This window comes from Saccoglossus kowalevskii, chromosome 6, assembly GCF_978046115.1.
Source record: "Saccoglossus kowalevskii chromosome 6, keSacKowa6.1, whole genome shotgun sequence".
Lineage (NCBI taxonomy): Eukaryota > Metazoa > Hemichordata > Enteropneusta > Harrimaniidae > Saccoglossus > Saccoglossus kowalevskii.
In genome coordinates this window covers 10,755,032-10,774,165 of record NC_140646.1, presented here as the reverse complement: position 1 = coordinate 10,774,165, position 19,134 = coordinate 10,755,032, and the positions used below count along the sequence as shown (strand labels likewise).

The 19,134-nt window shown below is 39.4% G+C and overlaps 1 protein-coding gene across 1 annotated transcript in view; it reads right to left on the bottom strand.

Annotated features, from left to right (window-relative positions):
- Nucleotides 1-355: 355 nt before the first annotated feature.
- Nucleotides 356-19,134, bottom strand: part of LOC100378650 (deubiquitinase OTUD6B-like) — a 20,965-nt gene continuing 2,186 nt past the window's right edge. The window contains exons 2-9 of the mRNA XM_085500041.1: nucleotides 11,439-11,593; nucleotides 10,696-10,788; nucleotides 10,340-10,477; nucleotides 9,206-9,271; nucleotides 8,437-8,548; nucleotides 8,062-8,123; nucleotides 5,903-6,018; nucleotides 356-3,977 (exon numbers count right to left, since the gene is read on the bottom strand). Of these exons, the coding sequence (XP_085356167.1) occupies nucleotides 3,887-3,977; nucleotides 5,903-6,018; nucleotides 8,062-8,123; nucleotides 8,437-8,548; nucleotides 9,206-9,271; nucleotides 10,340-10,477; nucleotides 10,696-10,788; nucleotides 11,439-11,593 (833 nt within the window). The 3' untranslated portion in view covers nucleotides 356-3,886. The remainder of the gene's footprint in view (nucleotides 3,978-5,902; nucleotides 6,019-8,061; nucleotides 8,124-8,436; nucleotides 8,549-9,205; nucleotides 9,272-10,339; nucleotides 10,478-10,695; nucleotides 10,789-11,438; nucleotides 11,594-19,134) is intronic.

Genomic DNA, 19,134 nt, shown 5'->3' with positions numbered 1-19,134 from the left:
CGAGGCGGAGAAAAAATCAGAGTGATTAGCCAGCCGTAATGACGCCGCCATATGGCCTCGGTCACATGGTTCATGACGTAAGGGAAAAGAATCTTGGGGTCATGGGGCTTCCCCTGACCTAGAGTCTATCTCTCAGTCATTGGCAGAATTGCTGATTAATGCCTACAGTTCAAAATAGTCATTTTGACGGGCCGGAGTTTATGGTGGGTAATTGAACGTAGTGAATTCGACCATCATGAATGAGAACTGCACATCAATCAAATAAGGTAGCAAGTTTGACAGAGTACAGAGTACAGAGAACTATGAATACTGTATGCTATGCACTACACGCTCTATTACAAGTATAGGGTCAAAGTTAGTTGTATTCAAAGCAAAAAAATTTAATTCGTGCCTTATGTTTGTAAAAGAACACATTGTTGTATACAGAGACTATATTGAGAAAATTGCGTACTGGATATTAATATAACATGGTCCACAGAGATATTTAGGCGACTATTAAAGGAAGTATAAAAACAATGTTAATTGATTGACCAAATCCAACATTTATCAAATGTTTTTCAATGAGTTAGAATTGTGACAATTGACCACTGCTAGTAGAGTAATAACATGCAAACTGTGCAGTTAATCGTTATACAAATTGAGTAGTTAAACTTTATAGAAATATCAATATATATCCCAGTTTTCTTTTTATTTCACCTTAAACAACACAATATATCGTGACTTAAAATGTACATATCATTACATAAGGCACTGTTGTAGTAATGCCAGCCCCAATTTTACTAGAAACATGTGCAAACGTGATTCTACTTCACACGAACAGCATTAAATGGCCTTACTTCCACCCAAATCAAATGTGTCTAGATGTGAACTTGTGGTCCATCATTTAGATCAATGCGAGAAATTCTGAAAGATGACTTGTTCATAGTTTTCAGTTGCTGGTGGTTCATTCGGGTAAAATAAATTGTTTATGACTACTGCTACACAGGTACATCAATATTAACAGAAGCACATTACAAATAATCATGTTTATGACATGTTTCAACCTTTTGAAAAGATTATGCAAATTATAGAGCCGAATAAACATGTTTATGATCAAAAAGCAGAGTTTGATTGAATTATACTAAAGAGTTTTGAAGAAAATGCTGTTTATACATTAAAGCAAAGAAAACAGAATGGATAGTAATCACCTTTTTAAGGATGTAAAAGGTGAAATATTTAGTTAAATTTTAGCAGCTTTGATATTTATTATTTTTACTAGGTTTAAATTTCATTGTTTTGTGAATGAAACAATATATCAAATGATTAATAAAAATAAGTGAAAACAAGTTATTTTTAATGTTGTAATTAGAGGAAATGTTATTCATGTCCCAGATAATATGGCAAAAAAGCAAGATGGCTGCAAATGTGTCTTTTAAATAATCACATATTAAATTGTTATTGACATGTATTACTACTTATAATATGCAATCAAATTGGATACGCAAATAACTGGTCATGTGACATGGCAATTTGTAGTGTATGGTCAGTATTAAATTGAGAGTGAATAATTAACTAATCTAGTATAAAAAAAATCTGATTTATTACAAGACTTCTAAATATGCAATCAATACATATATGGTTACAATCTTTATATTTCTCATAGTTATGCAATTTTTGTATCCAAACTCCAATCCAAACCAAATGTAAATTGCATGTCTCCAGTATTATGTGTGCCAGTCTAACTGTTGTGGTGTTACCCAATGACACTCTTTCTACCAATGTTTTCATGGCGAGAAATTAAGGCACAACGAAGCACAAGTAAAACATGAACGTGTCACAAGAATATACATTGTATCTTTGAGAATATACAACTTGGAGTGTCAGTTAAAGTTTACTCACATATGAAGTGTATGGGTACTCGTAATCTTTTGAACGAGATATTATTTATCTCAAGAAAAAAACTTGCCATTGATGAATTAATTTACAACCAGACTCATTCTTGTTAAACTGAATGATCTATGTACATCTTTTTTATATTATTTATTATTATTTTGATTATTTGACTATCAACATTGAATACAACCTTTGGATCTTCCTACAAATAAACATAAAGATATATATTATGATGAATATGACAAAAATATGAGACTTTACATGGGTATCATAGATTTAGTAGTACGGCCAAAAATGAAAATTACTGGCATTAGACCATCTTTGATCCGATCATTAAAAAAATCATCATGCACATGCATCTCTACAAGCCAGGCTGTCATCTTTAATCAAATTACAAAATGAACACTTTCATTTACAAGTCATGTGCGATACATTTATTAAAATGGTACAATGGTGAATGAGATATAACAGTATGGCAAAAAAAGAAATAGCTGTCAACTGTCTTTGACACGATTGTGAAACTAATTGTCATGGACATGTATATCCCAACATATAGGACATAAAAATTATGTTAACAATACATTTTCAAAAAAACATTATGGTTACTAGTCAGCCATGTTGAAACTGATTGCAAAACAAATCAGTAGAAACATGCATTGCAGCGTGTATAATGTAGGTACAGAATTTGAACAAAAACTGACAAAGCAATTCAAAAAACAAAATGGCTATCAGTTGACCATATTGGGTTGAATCACTACATATGCATACGTGCCACATAAGTGCTAGGCACATGCAATAAATTAATGGATTAGGTCGAGATAGATTCTGAAATACGACTCTAGACAGACGGAGACCAAATTAAAAGTCCCTGTTTTCAAACTTTGTTGAAATGGGGGGAAAAAGTGAATAATTAAGCCCTATACAGTAATAGTCTTATATTACATCTGTGGGCAACTGTTAAATATTTGCAAACATTTTAAATTAGATATTTATTGTTAAGTATGTCATTGAATAATTATAAAACTACCTAATTTAGAGTGCCACTAAGATATGTCTAAATAAATTTTGCAAGGTAGTATTTGTGACAAAACTCCAGTATACGAATTAGGTAGAATTACTGTGAAATCTGGGGTTATTTCAAAATCATCTTTAAACTTAAAAAGGACAGATATTCAAAATGTTGAATACGGTACTGAACTGAAATATTTTGGGAAGTACCAACCTAGATACAACCTGAGAAAATAAGAAACAAAGTTATGTTTTCAGAAATAGAATTGCATAACATCAATCAGAGTTGGCGTAGCCAATTCCAATGAAACAAAATGTTGGAAAGTCAAATTGAGCATTCTTGCTGAGCATGGGATAGTGATGAGGCGACTGTTGATACAGACCCTGGCCAGCAAAAATGTCGATATTGGAGACAGGAAATATGAAATATTGTAAAATACTTTATTTTCGCTTGGAATTAATTTTCACTATTTTGGCTGAAGGAATGATTCAGTGAAAATAAAATCCAGCGAATATACCGTTTTTTCCTATATTTTAGATTAAATTTATCAAAAATCAGTGAAAATAAATTCCATACAAAACAACCAAAATGTCTTTTCTTTGAAAATTAATTCGCGATAAAATAAAGTATTCTACAGTAGCTATATTTCTGCATATGTCGACAGCAACTATGTGTTTTCTGCATATCAAGCAGGTTGCAAGAAACTTAAGCATTTATCACATAACAGTTTTGTTCGCATCAAATCCATTTTATTTTAAAATTCATCTTATTCGCACAAATCATAATAATACAAGAAAAACAATGGAAGAGTGAAAACAAAAAAAATTAGTGTTATGATGAAAATTATGGGACATGGCCTTGTAGCAACATTTAAAGAAAGTTCAACAACAAAAATTCAAAAAATAAAATGTGATCATAGTATCTTCAGTTGGTGTTGATGTCAGTCCTTGTATCTATTGCCCCTCTACCCCTATAATAAATAATGGTTTAGCCTAATGGACGTTGCTATGACTCCTCTTCCTCATCACCATCCAGTAGATCTTTTGATATAACTGAGTTATAGTGTTCACCAAGTCCATATACGTGCTTGTGATATCTGAAAATATAATACAATAAGATACAATGGTTACAATAAGATATGATCTTTCGGGGATTCCACGAGAGGTATGATAGATTTAGTCACGAGAATCCCAGGCACTACAATACATATATTAAAGTGCCTGTGAAATGGCTGCTATTTTCACGCCTAAAATTATCAATTGATACATAAATATTATTAATTTTTATGTTTCTAAGCATGAATTATTTTTGTTAAGTGAAAAAATGTGTTTTAAACTCAGTCTACGGCAACTTTATTTTTGTGTATTTTAAAACAAGGCTCCTCATTAGCTTCTCATTTGCATACAGAAATTCCCCTTGTGACGTTGGAAGGGGAAGTCGCATGGCAGCTTGCATTGCCGATACGTGTAAATAAGGCAAATTTCTTGTGCAGTTTTCTCGTCTTTGACTATATTGTCACTTATGTACTTGTTCGTCGAGGAAGAATGGACCATAATGAACACACAATATCAATTTTTGTTGCATGGGGTTGAGTTAGATGCGAAATATGTCCGTTCTGGTGTAGCTGGTCATCATGATCGTCACCGACACCGGCGCACGTTTGTAGTGTATTTAGCAGGTTGCTAGGCATGTCACTACACTGTTTTATTTCATTGATCATCTGAGTAAAACTTTCAAAATTAAAATAAAAGAGAACACATTTTGACATTCTAAACATTAGACTATAGTGATCACTCTGAAATAATTAAAAAAACGACAAATCACAGTTACTAAATAAATGACAGCCGCGTGGAAATAAATAGACATTTTGTTGAAATAGGCGAACGCGTCAGGTCACGGCGAGGGCAAGTGCGTTAAAAGCGGCGTTTAATTGAATAACAAAAATAATTGAGATCGACACACATACAGATAAATTCAGAGTGGATTCGAGTTAGCGTGATCCACGGCGTGATTGTCATAATTATAACATCGTATTAAAACTTTATTTGGTGGAAACACATTGACCAAGCCCGGATTCTTATTTCATAAATTATTACGCAGATCAAGCTGCAAGCATGGAGGTAAAAAAGAACAGAGGTGTGAATTCGACATTCAACACCAATCACCAAACAATTCAGAAACTTCGAAAATGAAAACAGTTAGCAGTGTGTAAGGGCTGTGTAATTTCCTGTTTGTCCGACGCTTCGTTTTTGTGTCACTGTCAAAATCATTGCTACCTTTTACTTAACAGGGACTAAATGGTCTCTATAAAACGATAATCAGGATCGCAAAAAAAGTCAACTGATTTGAAACACTTGCCGGACGTCTCTCTCTCTTCTGAAATCCGCCTCGGTGATCATGGGCTGGAATCTATTTCTTTCAAAAGTGTTACGCCAGGTTTACGTTGTCGGCGTTTCTCTTTAAACCTAGTCGTTTTTTTTATGGACGAGGACAGTTGAATGAATCTAAGGTTAAGTGATGTCGCACCTTCGAATCGATTAGAAACATGTGAATACATACACTATGGCTATACGTTTCACTGCAACTGCCCACAACACAACATCTAAATACTCTCTCAAAAAAAAAAAAAAAAAAAAAATAGACAAAAAAAAAGAAAAAACGCCGACCAAAAAATGTATATCGTTTAAAAGTATAATGAACGACCTGTTATTACGGCTCAGGGGTATGACTTCCTCTAACATTTTGTCATTTGGTGGCGCACTTTCGGCGAGAGTCGGAAATCTGGAAACAGTTGACCGTTTCACGATAGGTGGGCGTGGCTACAACACGAGAAATATCCCACATTTACTTGGATATGAGTAATCATGTTCAGCTAAAAAATCAATAAATACCCTTTTCAGTGGGACACAGATCTAAAATGGGACGTGAGGGTGGGCATTGCACAGGCAAATGAAATGAAATAATACAACATTCATCAGACATACCATATATTTCATTCCAAATATATAGACACATACTTACGATAAAAGTAATGATTGCGTTGTTGCATTACTGAATTCCTCCCCTATAGTTAACACTGGAGCATCCGCTTGTATGATTTCTATCGGTCTTCGTAATACATGTGATAATGCTTTTATCTAATCGTGATAAAGAGAGTTCACATCAAATTCATCTTTGATTTCAGGTAAAAACGTACCATAGGTAATATTTTACTGATGTTTAACTGGATTTTGTTAATGACAATTAAGACACCTTACTTACTATCAGCCATACAGAGCAAAACAACAATCATGGATCATGAAAAAATAATTGAACCAATTCACCATGATTTCTGAAATCAATGGCTAAAATACAATGTGTGTAAATAAACAAACGTCAGTGGTCATTGTTTTTATCTGAGTGTTTTTCTCTATAACAATATAAAAATTAGCCAATTAGTATGCTTGAATTTCAATTCAAAACTAATCAGCTCGTTAGAAACGTCCTAGGTACTTATAAATTGTTTTTTGAGATATACAGTGGAAAGAAAATTATTATGCAAATTGAGCAATTATTACACATAGATTTAAACCAAAATCTAACAAGGTCTATGTATTATTCTAGGGCACATACTGTAAAACATGTCTTTTTCACAAGCATGTCTTTTTAGCAAATTTAGCGAGAGAACTATTGAAAAGTAAATTAACACAAAAGTAAATTAACACAAAAAATTAAGTGATACTGATATATTATTATGGAAATCATCAAAATCCCTGAAGTGGTTCTTTAGATAACAATGGAACAGACACACATACATACATACATACATACATACATACATACATACGAGTACATACTACCACATGGGACTTGACTATACTATTCTATGACAGAACCCCACACCCTCCCCGTGGCTTTCGTTGCGTATGGAAGTTATTTTCACGAGTGATGCAGTGTATCCTGCGGCCGTACTTTCACGAGCGAGTGAAAGTACAGCAGAATACACCGCATCTCGAGTGAAAATAACTTCCATACGCAACGAAAGCCACAGGGAGTGTGTGGGGTTCTGTTATTATTACATATGTTCCATACTTGATTATTTCGTATTAAAGAAAGAACGTGCAAACCGGGATGGAATTTAGGTCGGGGAACCCCATTGCCCATTAATATGTTCCAATATAAGTGTTACGCCCTAGCAGCGCGTGTCAGTGTAGAACGCGCCCGGAGAACGCGAGTCACTGTTTGTTTGAAATTAAAATAATCAGACGTCTAATCTGAGTCACTGTCCGAATAAATAACTCGTTGACGTTTAGTTGGTACCACGGCAGAACCAGAACTTGAACTGGACGACTATGATACACAGTTTATGTTGAAGTTAAAAGTTCCGCCACAGAACTGTGCATTGGCAAACATGCCGTGCAACTGCGGTACTCCACAGACGGGATGACTTTTGTCGACAGCGGTTGTCGCTTAGCTGCACGCTACAACTTCGTGTGTGATGTTGCTTGCTGGTCATGGATTGACTGAGTCTTGATTACCGGTTAAAATGTTGCTCTTTTGGCGTTGGTAATTTTTATTTGGAACTGAGTAACGCCGCAACGTCACCAGCAGAAACCTGGTATCTCGATGTTGATGGTTGCGGCTGCATAGTAATCGCTGATTTTACTGCTGGTCGATCTTCTGAGAGCCCTTCAAAGTTTATAAAACTCAGTTTCCAGGTGGTCAATATACATTAAGTTCTCCCAATTGTAGTATTCCATGTGATGTACACCTGACATGCCAAAAATGTTGTTGGACGATTTGAACTGGATAAAAATAGCAGACGAAAATGTGTTTACAAAATAAAAATAGTTCGGTAGCCAATGAAAATACCATGTTCATTTACATATCGACCGTGAAAATACCGAAAACATTATTGCATGGGTGATATGCAAATTAGTTTGGGCCAAAATAAGTGACTGTCTAAAAGTACCTTTACTGTTGTTCAAATTTCATTTCACTCGGCAAGTATATTCATGTACCCCAAGGGGAAAATATCGTACTTCTAAATATTGTTTATTCCGAAAAACTGTACTCCTGAATGGACTACTTTGTTTGCTCTCAGACCTCATTTGCATATGGGTTGTGGAAATACCGATTTTGATTTCAGGGACCAATCAAAATAAACTGCAGTACATATGTAATAATATATAGTAACTAACCTCATGTTGTCCTCCCCAGGCAGCTGTGTGAGTGACATTATTACAGTATTGTTCATACTCATCTGGTGAACATAAAACCTCAATATTAACTATTTGTGTAGAGTATATTAAAATTTAAAAGTCCCTGAAAGACAGTTCTGAAAGAGCATACAAAGATCATGCTTTCAATAAATAAGACAGTCAGATGTCTGTCAATTTTAAACTTTTGATACAATATTCATTTGACATTATTTAAAACAAATATTTCACATATATCTGAAATGGATGCCAATATGCAGCCTCAGCCGGCAATGTGTTAAGACGTAATTATCACAAAAAGCAGTCAGTATTACCTGGAAACTGTAGATTAGGAGTCAATAATCAGCTTTGACTTACCATGTGTTAACAGATCACCCGTGTTTGGGTTGATGAGAAATGGCAGGAAATCATCACAATTGGATAACATGTAATCTGATGTGAGCTGTCGTAATTTTGATAAAGTATACATCTGAAAAAATCAAATCATATTATATTATATTGATAGTAATTACCACATTTCGATGAAAAAAACATATGAAATGGCTTAATACACACAAATACTCAGCAAATAAATGACTGGCTAGTCATAGTATATAATACAAATATAGGAATGTTTTACAATCTTAAGAGATCAAGGGGTGCATTCTATTGCCTAGGTGTTTTAAAGCACGTTTGAGTAATACATTGACAGATTACCATGTTCATTACTAGAAAAAGAAGGAATAGAAACTGAATGGTGTATCCTCAACAAACATGGATTCTGGATATCTCTGGAGCAGAACTGATTGAGTTTGTTGTAATTACAATACTATTAGAAGTACATACATGCATGATATAGAAAAATAGCAAGCCCCCTTCACAAATTATGTCCACCCATGGAAAACGTCTCGCAAAATTTTGATAACCGTTGGTGTATTTATTGTTCAGTTTTCATCATTGAAAAAGTCTAACTTCAGTGAAGCAGTCATCATAATTCAAAGTGTAATGGTCATTCCACACTTGATAGTGGACATGGCTGTTTAACTGTAAAAGTCATGTCTGATGATCAGATTTAAAATACAGCAAAAATTGCAGTTTGGAAATAATTTTAGACTTGTTTGATATTTGTGTATGCCATTAAACTTACCTCAATGCCCTGTGTATATAACTGATCTTGTATAGCATTGTAAAGGCAGTGACCATCAGAAGGTATCTGGGGGGAAAGTTGAACATTTTTTAGTGATAGCCAACTAATTAACAGATTCATTCCCTTTATTATTATTGGTCTGTGCAACCATCAAAGTTGCCATCTTTCTTCATATGAGATCCATATCCAGCACATACGTAGCATGACAACCACCGTCTTTTAAGACAAATTACTGAATTAATTGCCATAAATGGCATGAATAGTGTTGAATCTAGCTGAATTAGGGTAATAACAAAAGATATAAATGTCTCATCTAAAGATTATAGACTTCACATCGCAATAGCCTGGGACAAAGGAATGCAATTAATACAATTTGAAAATAACTACTCCCTGAAAATTAGAACCCAGACTGTTGCACAATATTGTCACCCATGATACATGTACATTGCTGTTAATTATCATTAAATTGGTACATTACACCAAATCATTAAGATTCAAATAGAATATTTTCACAGTCTTGCTTTACTCAGCTCTGATAAAACATCTTTATCAGAGTGTACCTCTGAGTGCATAATCATGGACCTATGTCCATGGCAAGATTAATGCTTGTTTGGTCATGCCAAGGTCTTTCAAGTTGCCACATAACAAAAGTGGCACAATTTCTGGCGCAAGCTATCAATTTTTTTCATCAATACCAACTGCGCCAACTACATTGTATGTAGAATTTATCTGTATATGAAATGGGTGAGTGTGCTGCCTTAGGGGTTATGCTGGGACTATACTGTCAAATTGTGTCCTTCTCAATAAATACATGTAAGCATGTTATAAGTTTGACATACATGACAATAGTGATTTGAGTCAAATAAAACCATTTTTCATTCACTGCAAGATCCTGAGTTATTCGTGAAATCCAACTTAAAAACTGGACAAACAAAGGTCATAGCGTCGTAGTGACATCAAAACATTCCTTTTAAAAGAATTTCAATGCATAATAATAATGAGCTATACACATTTGATGATAGTAAATTTTGATGAAGTGAGATTGTCAGCATGCGTTACATCCATGACATACAAAGTATTGTGTATATGTGACTATGGTGTGGTAAGCATTGAACACTGTGGACGCCAACCTACCTCTTTGATTCCAAGTCCTCGTTCTTTGAGAATCATTTTTAATTTCTGTGCCTCAACATTCCTTGGACCATGGATATTGGCTTCTTCGCCCTCTGCTATCAGCTTTTCCCGCTCTTTATCCTTGGCCGCTTTTTTATTCTGAAAAAATTTGAATTATTCTTACACATGTCATAGATGAATAAAAGCCACACAACGTGGCCACAGTGATGGTCATAGATGAGATTTGTTCATTTATACAAAAACAACAAATGCACATGGTGTGCATGAACATAAGAGAAAGGGAAATTACATTTCCAAAATAATGACAATGTTGAGATGGCTGTCAACTTTGTAACCTACACCTTAACTATTCTTACCTTCCTCCTCTGTGCTTTGGATATCCGCTGCGGTTTATCACTTGTTGCATCATCTACACACAACTTATCTACATGTGCAGCAACCTCATTCACCTGTAGTTATGAAATTAACGTGTGCTGAAGAGTGAAACTCTGTATATCAGTGTCGGCAATTGACACACTGTATAAGCAAATAAGATACATGTGGAGAGAGAATGTGGCCTAAATGATACTATAATCACATACCCTCCTCAATTCAACATAACCACGCCCCTCCTAAATTTATCCTGGCCATGTCCCTCCAATCATAATGGACTTACCCCTTCCTATTACATGCATCACCATGGTCTTACTGCCAATATTGCAGTACAATTCATTCACAAACCTATATACATGTACATACACTATAATAGAGGCCATTATTGTGAAGTGTATACTGTATTTACTATACTAACAGGAAGGTTTTTGCCTTACATATACAAGCACTTTTCTTAAATGCATTATTATGATTCTAATTAGGGTAAAATCGATCAACAATTGACTCAGTATACCTGTAATCCTACTAACACCACTAAGGTATGTACAGTGGTGTGCAATGATGTACAGTGGTGTGCAATGATGTACAGTGGTGTGCAATGATGTACAGTGGTGTGCAATGATGTACAGTGGTGTGCAATGATGTACAGTGTCCTATATAATTGAACACTGCACGCTATTTACCATAGTTTCTGAGAAGATGCAAAAACCAATTAAATGTTTCTCACCAATCCAGTGGATTCTGTAGAAAGTTTGAATTCCTGTTCTTCTAATTCTTGTCTCTGGTGAAGTTCAGCTTCTAATTTAGCGATTTCTATCTGTGCTTCTTTCTTCAGCTTCTTGTCTCCTTTTGGTACGCCACGTTTAATTGCTTGGATTTTACCTGTAGTAGAAAAGACAACAACAGTTATGTAATCAATAAGGAATTCACATAAACAAAACAAATCTGTTATGGTACATCCTTCTTTTCATAGGAACAAGTAGTAACATTGCTGGAATATAAAGTGCACCCTCTATGGCAAAAATTACAGCTGCATGCATCTTATATACTAGTATAATATTTTGAGGTCATTGACTCCAATTTCCATTGAAATCAATAAATAAAAAAAGCAGCCTAGCGGCTGAGATAGCTCCGCTGTTAGCAATGCTCATTTCAATTAAAGAACAGAAGATATCATTAGAAAATGAACAAAATCAAAATGAACTGTAGGCAGAGTCAGACACCGATAGGTGGCGGTTTTTTCCGAGCAAACAGAAAAAGGAAGAATGATGAAAGTCTTTTCCCAGTCCAGGATGAAAACAAACTCAAAAACCTAAGTTAAGACCCAAGAAGGGTGGTGTCTTACCTTGCCTGTGCTGTCCCCGAAGCAAGAAGCCAATGCTGCTGTGGTGACAGGGTTCGGTACGCCCGAGAAAGCTAGACCCAAGCCGAATTCGGGGGTGATACGCTTGAAGTAGGACCGAAACAGTTCGCATGAGGGCGTAGGTCAAGAGAAGCAAAACCTGGGAGCTTCCAGGAAGTGCTAGTGGAACAGACAATCTGCCCGCAAGAATGCTGAGACTGACTTATCGTCTATGCGCATGGGCCCCTGCGGTCGTTCGGACTGGGTCAGTAACCAAAGCCTGTCCCGCTACGACAGGGCCTAACCTGAAGAGACCCTGTTCAATAGATTGGGTGTCTCTTATGTAGTAGTTGATGAAGACGTTCTGCGTTCTCCAGAAGCCTGCCCTCAGAATGTGTTCGAGGAGGGCGCCTGACGCTAACACGAGTGAGTTGGCAATCGCACAAACCTCATGCGCTTGTACTTGGTGTCTCTGCAAGCTCTGTGTTGAGGAGGATAGTGTATTATAGACCTCCAGGACAATTGCAGTAATCCACCTGGAGATAGAAGTCGGGGAAGCCGGCTTATCCTGTTTGCCAGGGCCGTAACACAAAAACATGTATTTGGTTCCCCGTCTGGAAAACCTAGTACGGTTCTCGTAGAAACTCAGCGCTCGGAACAGGCAGAGAAGCAATTCTTCCTGATCCTCCGGACCGACAATATTTGACAGCCGGGGGGATGACTATCGAATGGGGATCGTGTCCTGGGATTTGGTTCTTGGCGAGAAACCTGATTCGTGTCTTTAGTACAACTTGATCGTCCATAAAGGTGGCACAACCGTCCGTGAAGGACAGTGCGCCTAGCTCTGACCGGCGCCTACCTGAAGCGAGGGCCAGTAGGAAGACTGTTTTCCACATCAAAAACTTGAGTGGCGCTGAAACGAGGGGCTCAAAGGGAGGTCTGCTTAGGGCTGATAAAACAACCGACAGGTCCCAATTGGACAGTCCCCTTGAACGAGCCCTGGGCCTCTGATTATGGAAAGCAGTAAACAGTCTCCTAATAATGGGACAATCGGCTAGACTTGACCCCAAAGAGTTTTCTATGGCGGGGGACTAGTTGGGACAGCAAGTCCGGTATGTCTGGCAGTACTACCGGTGTTTCGACTATCATTTGGACCGGGCGGCTGCATAATGCGACCTGGGGAACTACCCTTCGAACAGAGGTCATTTTTTCGATGAGCCGCATTAGTTCTCGGAGAGACACTGAAGAAACGCTGACTAGGCATTCTGCTAGGTTGCTAAGCGCTAAGCAACGCGCTTGAGATGGGCGAACCAGGCCTACTTTGGTGTCGAACTCCATGCCCAGAAACACTGTTGAGTCGGGTCGGGACTTCTTGTGATTTACTAGAAAGCCCAACTGGTGAAGTAAATCCTGTGTAAGCCCTACATGTCTGGCTAATAAGCCCTTGTCTGGGTTGTGTATCAACCAGTCGTCTAGGTACGGATTGACGTGTACCGACATTTGGTGGAGCAGCAGTACTACCTGATTCATCACTCTGGTGAACACGTAGGGCGCTGTGGATAACCCGAAGGGGAGCACCCGAAATTTGAATACTTGGCCCAGATGGGCAAATCGAAGGAGAGGGCAACTCGCTGGGTGCATCGGTATGTGCAGGTAAGCGTCGCATAAGTCTAAAGAGGCTAGCCAGTCGAGACGGTGGATGGAGAATAGGACACTGGATGGTGTCTCCATGCGGAACCGATCGAGAAGCACATACTGGCTTAGTCTGCTGAGGTCCAGAGCCGCCTGTAGATTTTGGTACTACAAATACATTTGAGTAGAAGCCCAGACTTAGTGCCGGCTGAACTATTCTGTGTATGACGTCCTTTCTTAGCAAACTGTCTACTTCCTGTCTGATTCCTTCAGCCTTGTGGGGGTCCCCGGGCAGTGCCCCCGACGGGGAGGGGGGGCACTGACAGGGGCGAAGGATAGATGTCAGTGGTATTCTGTAACGGTGTGCGACTACCTGGAGCGTCCAGGGATCAGTTACCCACTGTCTCCAAGCCGGAATGCACCGGCGCAATCTGTGTGCGACAGGGAACTGTGGCCATTGGTTCGGCGGTTGCAGGGGGGGGGGGGTCCTCCTCTACCGTGAGTTGAGCTTCCCCAGAGATCACTGGGGTTACTAAGCTGTAGCCTGATCTCTTGCCGAACGCAGGCCCATCCCCCCCGTCCCAGAGGTAAGCGTCAAACATGATGCTTACCCCGCTGCCGGGGTTGATGACCACCCGAGGAGGAGGAGCCACCATCTGGTCCTCTCTTTCCCGGGGGCGCACTGCTACCCTTCCCTCCCGTGGATGGGTGCGAGCGCTTGCCTCCTGGATGACTCTGTTTTGCAGAGCTAATCCTAGGGCGTTGTGCTTTCTGTGCTTGGGGCGCCCTCCGCTTCCCCTTGGCAACGGCCAACTGGCTAGCAGATTCGACTTGAACCATTTGGTTCACACCCCGAAGCTCTGCGACTGCCCCCGCTATCTCCCCATCAAAGAGGGTGGAGGATCTCCAGCCTGCGTAACTGAGGCGGTGGCATACCCCCTGACTCAGTTTGCCGGCAAAACACACGCATATAAAACCGCGTCCCGCTGCACAGTAGTAGCCCTCAGGGCATGTTGGATAGTCTCAGAATGGGTCGATGAGAATGCGGCCGTCCCCCTTCACCCGGCTAGCAAAACAGAAGTTTGTGGTACCCCGTGACTCAGTTCGCTGGCGAAAACACACGCGTATAAAACCGCGTTTGTGCGGCTGACCAACTCGCTCGGCTGGACCAGGGAAGACATGCTGGATCTCGGCGCCTGTGATCCCATCAACGTCGAAGCGACCGTAAGCGCCTGCTTTAGGATCGAGGGTGGGGGAATATACATAGTGTCACCTGGACTGATAATATTCCGCATCACCCCAATGGCGCGACTAAACGAGTCATTATGCAATGTGGACTCTGAGGGATCGCCCGGGGTACCCACTGTATCCAACACGAGCGAACTGCCACCTCTCAGCCTAAATATGTGAGTGAGAGCATGTTCGAGAGTGCGTCTCATGACAGGGTCGGTTGAACCCTGGCTGGTTGAAAGCGAGGGGGGGCAATGTATGTCCAGACCCGAACGCCCTGCCTTGGCTACCCACGTCACCGTTGGTGTTATGTGTCTGAGGTTCCCGAGGAGATCTGTTGCCACTAGCCTGAGCCTCGGTCTCCCCCGTATCAGCGGGGGGGGGGGGGGGGGGGGGGGGTCCCGGAAGAGACGTGAGACGTGTTTAGAATGCAAACGGTGCTTTCTGTTTTTCTTCCTACTTGCTGGTCGAGAGGCCGCAGTGGAGACAGCTCGCTCTGCCTGCAGGTGATCTACTCTGCCTGCCAGGGACGCAAATTGCTCTGACAGTCCTTCGACTAATACCCTCATTTCAGCGGCAAAACCGGCGCCGGGCTCCATAGGAGGAAAGACCTCCAGGGGCACAGCCTTGCCGGCAGCACTTGCCACGTGACCTTTTCGCGAACGAGCGTCACGGTCAGTCTCGGCTATTTTGACATACTGCTGGAACGACTCCCAGGCTTCCGAACCCCAGCAGATTACAAATATTCTCTGGGCAGACACCCGAACCCCAAATGCATGTAAAACAGCGATAGCACTTTGTATGCAGGTTCCATTCCTGCAATTGCTGTGTACACTGAGTACAAATCCGCCTCATAGACTGAGGAGATAATACCGGCGGTGAGCCTCTGGCGTTGCCAGTGCATCTATCCATTTCTAAATACATTAAAAATAAAAGACGACATGCATGAGGGAAAACGAATTACAGTTGTAAAAGGTGCCGCCATGAAATCAACATGTGATTACGTAGTGGCGCCAGGTTTTAATTTCTTTGTTGTTGAAAGCATAACACACAAAGGGGAAAACGGCACGAGGGTAAAAAGACAAGAAAAACTTATCCTACCAGCTAGAATGTTGGATGCTGCGGCTGCGGCAATGACCCAAGCTAGAAACTCGGACAGGAAAAAGCAACAGTTCAAAATAGTCATTTTGACTGACCGGAGTCTATGGTGGGTAATTGAACATAGTGAATTCAAACAATTCAGCATCTCTCGATCATCGATGTTTGAATTAAGTCATGCATTGGCCGATAAATCAAACGTAATGAATTAATCTATTAAATAAGGAGCCACCTTATCCAAGAGCAACTAGGTACAAAGTTTAAGTAGAATATATACAATAATTTGTGAGATAAAGTTATTAACAAGTTGAAAATGGGCAAATTAGATAATTAATTAATATACATAGATATCAACTGAAAACTAATCAGGTCTATATAGGGCATTTAAAAATATTTTAAGAATTTAATTAACACGGAAAACGTAAAGTAGCAAGAACAACTATGTAAATTTCTGGCAAACAATCACAATCTAAATATCTAAAATTCAAACCACTATCAATATGTGTGTCAATAAATATTATATTCATTTATTTTTAGTTACATATATTATAAGGAAGGTATCACAATCTTTAGAGCCCTTCGATTGGTTTTTATATCCCGCGAATCGACATGGTAAAATTACGACACTATCTGGGGGCACGTCGCACGTGATGTGTACCAAACGAAAATGCACACAGGACATTTTAAGTGGCTCGAAACAAAACCTATTAGCTAATTTTTGTTTTGAAAACATCAACGACGGCTTAATTAAAACCCTGCAGCCCGTCCCGCATGTTTTTTTTATCAGGCAGGAGACGCCGGTCAGCGTGGCGTTGCCCCAGTGGTTTCCACTGTGCATCCAGTAGTTAATGCTGACATCACGGTCTATACATTCCACATGAAGCATGGTATTCAGCTTAACCATATTTTCATTTTTGCTCCATGGCTTAACTTAATAGGAACAGTAACTCGAGCAATAAATGTGCCTTTCGATTTGAGGGATATCGTGCTGTGTAATATTCAATGAAAAAAATAATGAAACACAAGGCTCACGCTGGGGGCCCACATAAGGTGTTGCAGTAGTGTAAATATAACAAAGCCAGACACTGATTGTTTCCTTTGCTAGGTAAAAACAATGTACAGAATACTCGGATGAAATAACTAAAGTAAACTAGGATATATTAGAGCCAATGAATTCGTAATTTCCGATGAAAAGGGCCGGGAAAAAATACCCCTCATAACAAATCACCGTCATAACAAATCATTGTGTGGAGGACAAATGAAACACCAATTGTCAAATTGTTTTATTAATCATCGCATGTCGATTCATTTCATTTGTACAGTGTAAATAGATATTTTTACTGGGAATGTGCCCCATTTTACGTACGAGAAGCCCTTACACAACGCAGTAGTCATCTACATACATAGACATCGATAGCGTCGTAATTTGGGAAGGGTGGGGTGAAAGTGCACCGTTTCCAAAGGTGTATATATGTAATTCATTATGGAAAGAAGTACAATACAATGTTGGTAAGCGATACAAAGGAGTATCTCCCTACGGCAGCGACTTGATACAACTACATCAGTGTTCTCCCCACATAGAACAAAGCATGGCGGCATCGCTATGCTTGGCGACCCCGCCGCCACGCTTGGGCTCGGACCGCCATGCTTACAACTTCACCGCCATGCTAATAGGATGCATTGTTTACGTCCATTTGACCCGCTCACATGTAGCACTGCATAAATTATCACCGTCTACGCCACGGCGGTTTGAACTTGCCTGGACAAATTAAACAGTCCCATTGTTAAACACGTGTGAAGTACAGACGCTGTCAATGGGGAACAATTTGTCACTCAAGTTGCAAACACCGAGATGCTATATGACAAAACATGTAAAGGAAAAAAAGGTGATGCCGCCCGGCTAAAACGTACAATCACCGCTAGCACAGCACAGAAACGGAAGCGTGTAGAAACACAGAAACGGCGTGAGGCTGGTTTTGATGAGTCGTGGAAAAAGACATTTCCCTGGTTAAGGTCAATTGTTCAGGTAAGATTTCGTAATTTTAGAAATACAAGTCATTGTCAATGACACGTCCCCGTTCCGTTCATATTTGAGTGACATATACATTCAAAGCAGATCATGACCGAAATGCACCTGCATATGTACAACACATTGTACTAAATCTGAACAAAATCCATCCATGCATGACTGAGATCTGGTTCCGGAATTGTGAAAATACGTGATTTTAATGCATTTTCGGTCTTAAAATGGCCATCATTCAGCTATTGTTAAGCGGATCATGAAACAAATGCACATATCTATTTGTGACATGATGCACCATGTGTGTGTGAAGTTTGAACTTGATCAATCCAGACATGTCTTGGATACGGATCCAGAACTGAATTCTTTAAGAAAATGGCCGCCAGTCGGCCATTTCGAACTTGATCCGGGAAAAAAAAATGACGTGCATCAAGGTCCTATTATGTTTAATGTAAGTACCAAATTTGAATGAAATCCGTCCATGCATAACTGAGATCCGGGTTCGGAATGGTGAAAATGTGCGATTTCAATGCATTTTCGGTCTTAAAATGGCCATCATTCAGCTATTGTTAAGCGGATCATGAAACAAATGCACATATCTATTTGTGACATGATGCACCATGTGTGTGTGAAGTTTGAACTTGATCAATCCAGACATGTCTTGGATACGGATCCAGAACTGAATTCTTTAAGAAAATGGCCGTCAGTCGGCCATTTCGAACTTGATCTGAAAAAAAAAAATGACGTGCATCAAGGTCCTATTATGTTTAATGTATGTACCAAATTTGAATGAAATCCGTCCATGCATAACTGAGATCCGGGTTCGGAATGGTGAAAATGTGCGATTTCAATGCATTTTCGGCCTTAAAGCGGCCGCCATTTGGCTATCGTTAATGGGATCATGAAACAAATGCACATACATATTTGTGACATGATGTACCTTGTGTGTGTGAAGTTTGAACTTGATCAATCCAGACATGTCTCGGATATGGATCCAGAACTGAATTCTTTAAAACAAAATGGCCGCCAGTCGGCCATTTCGAACTTGATCTGAAAAAAAAAAATGACGTGCATCAAGGTCCTATTATGTTTAATGTATGT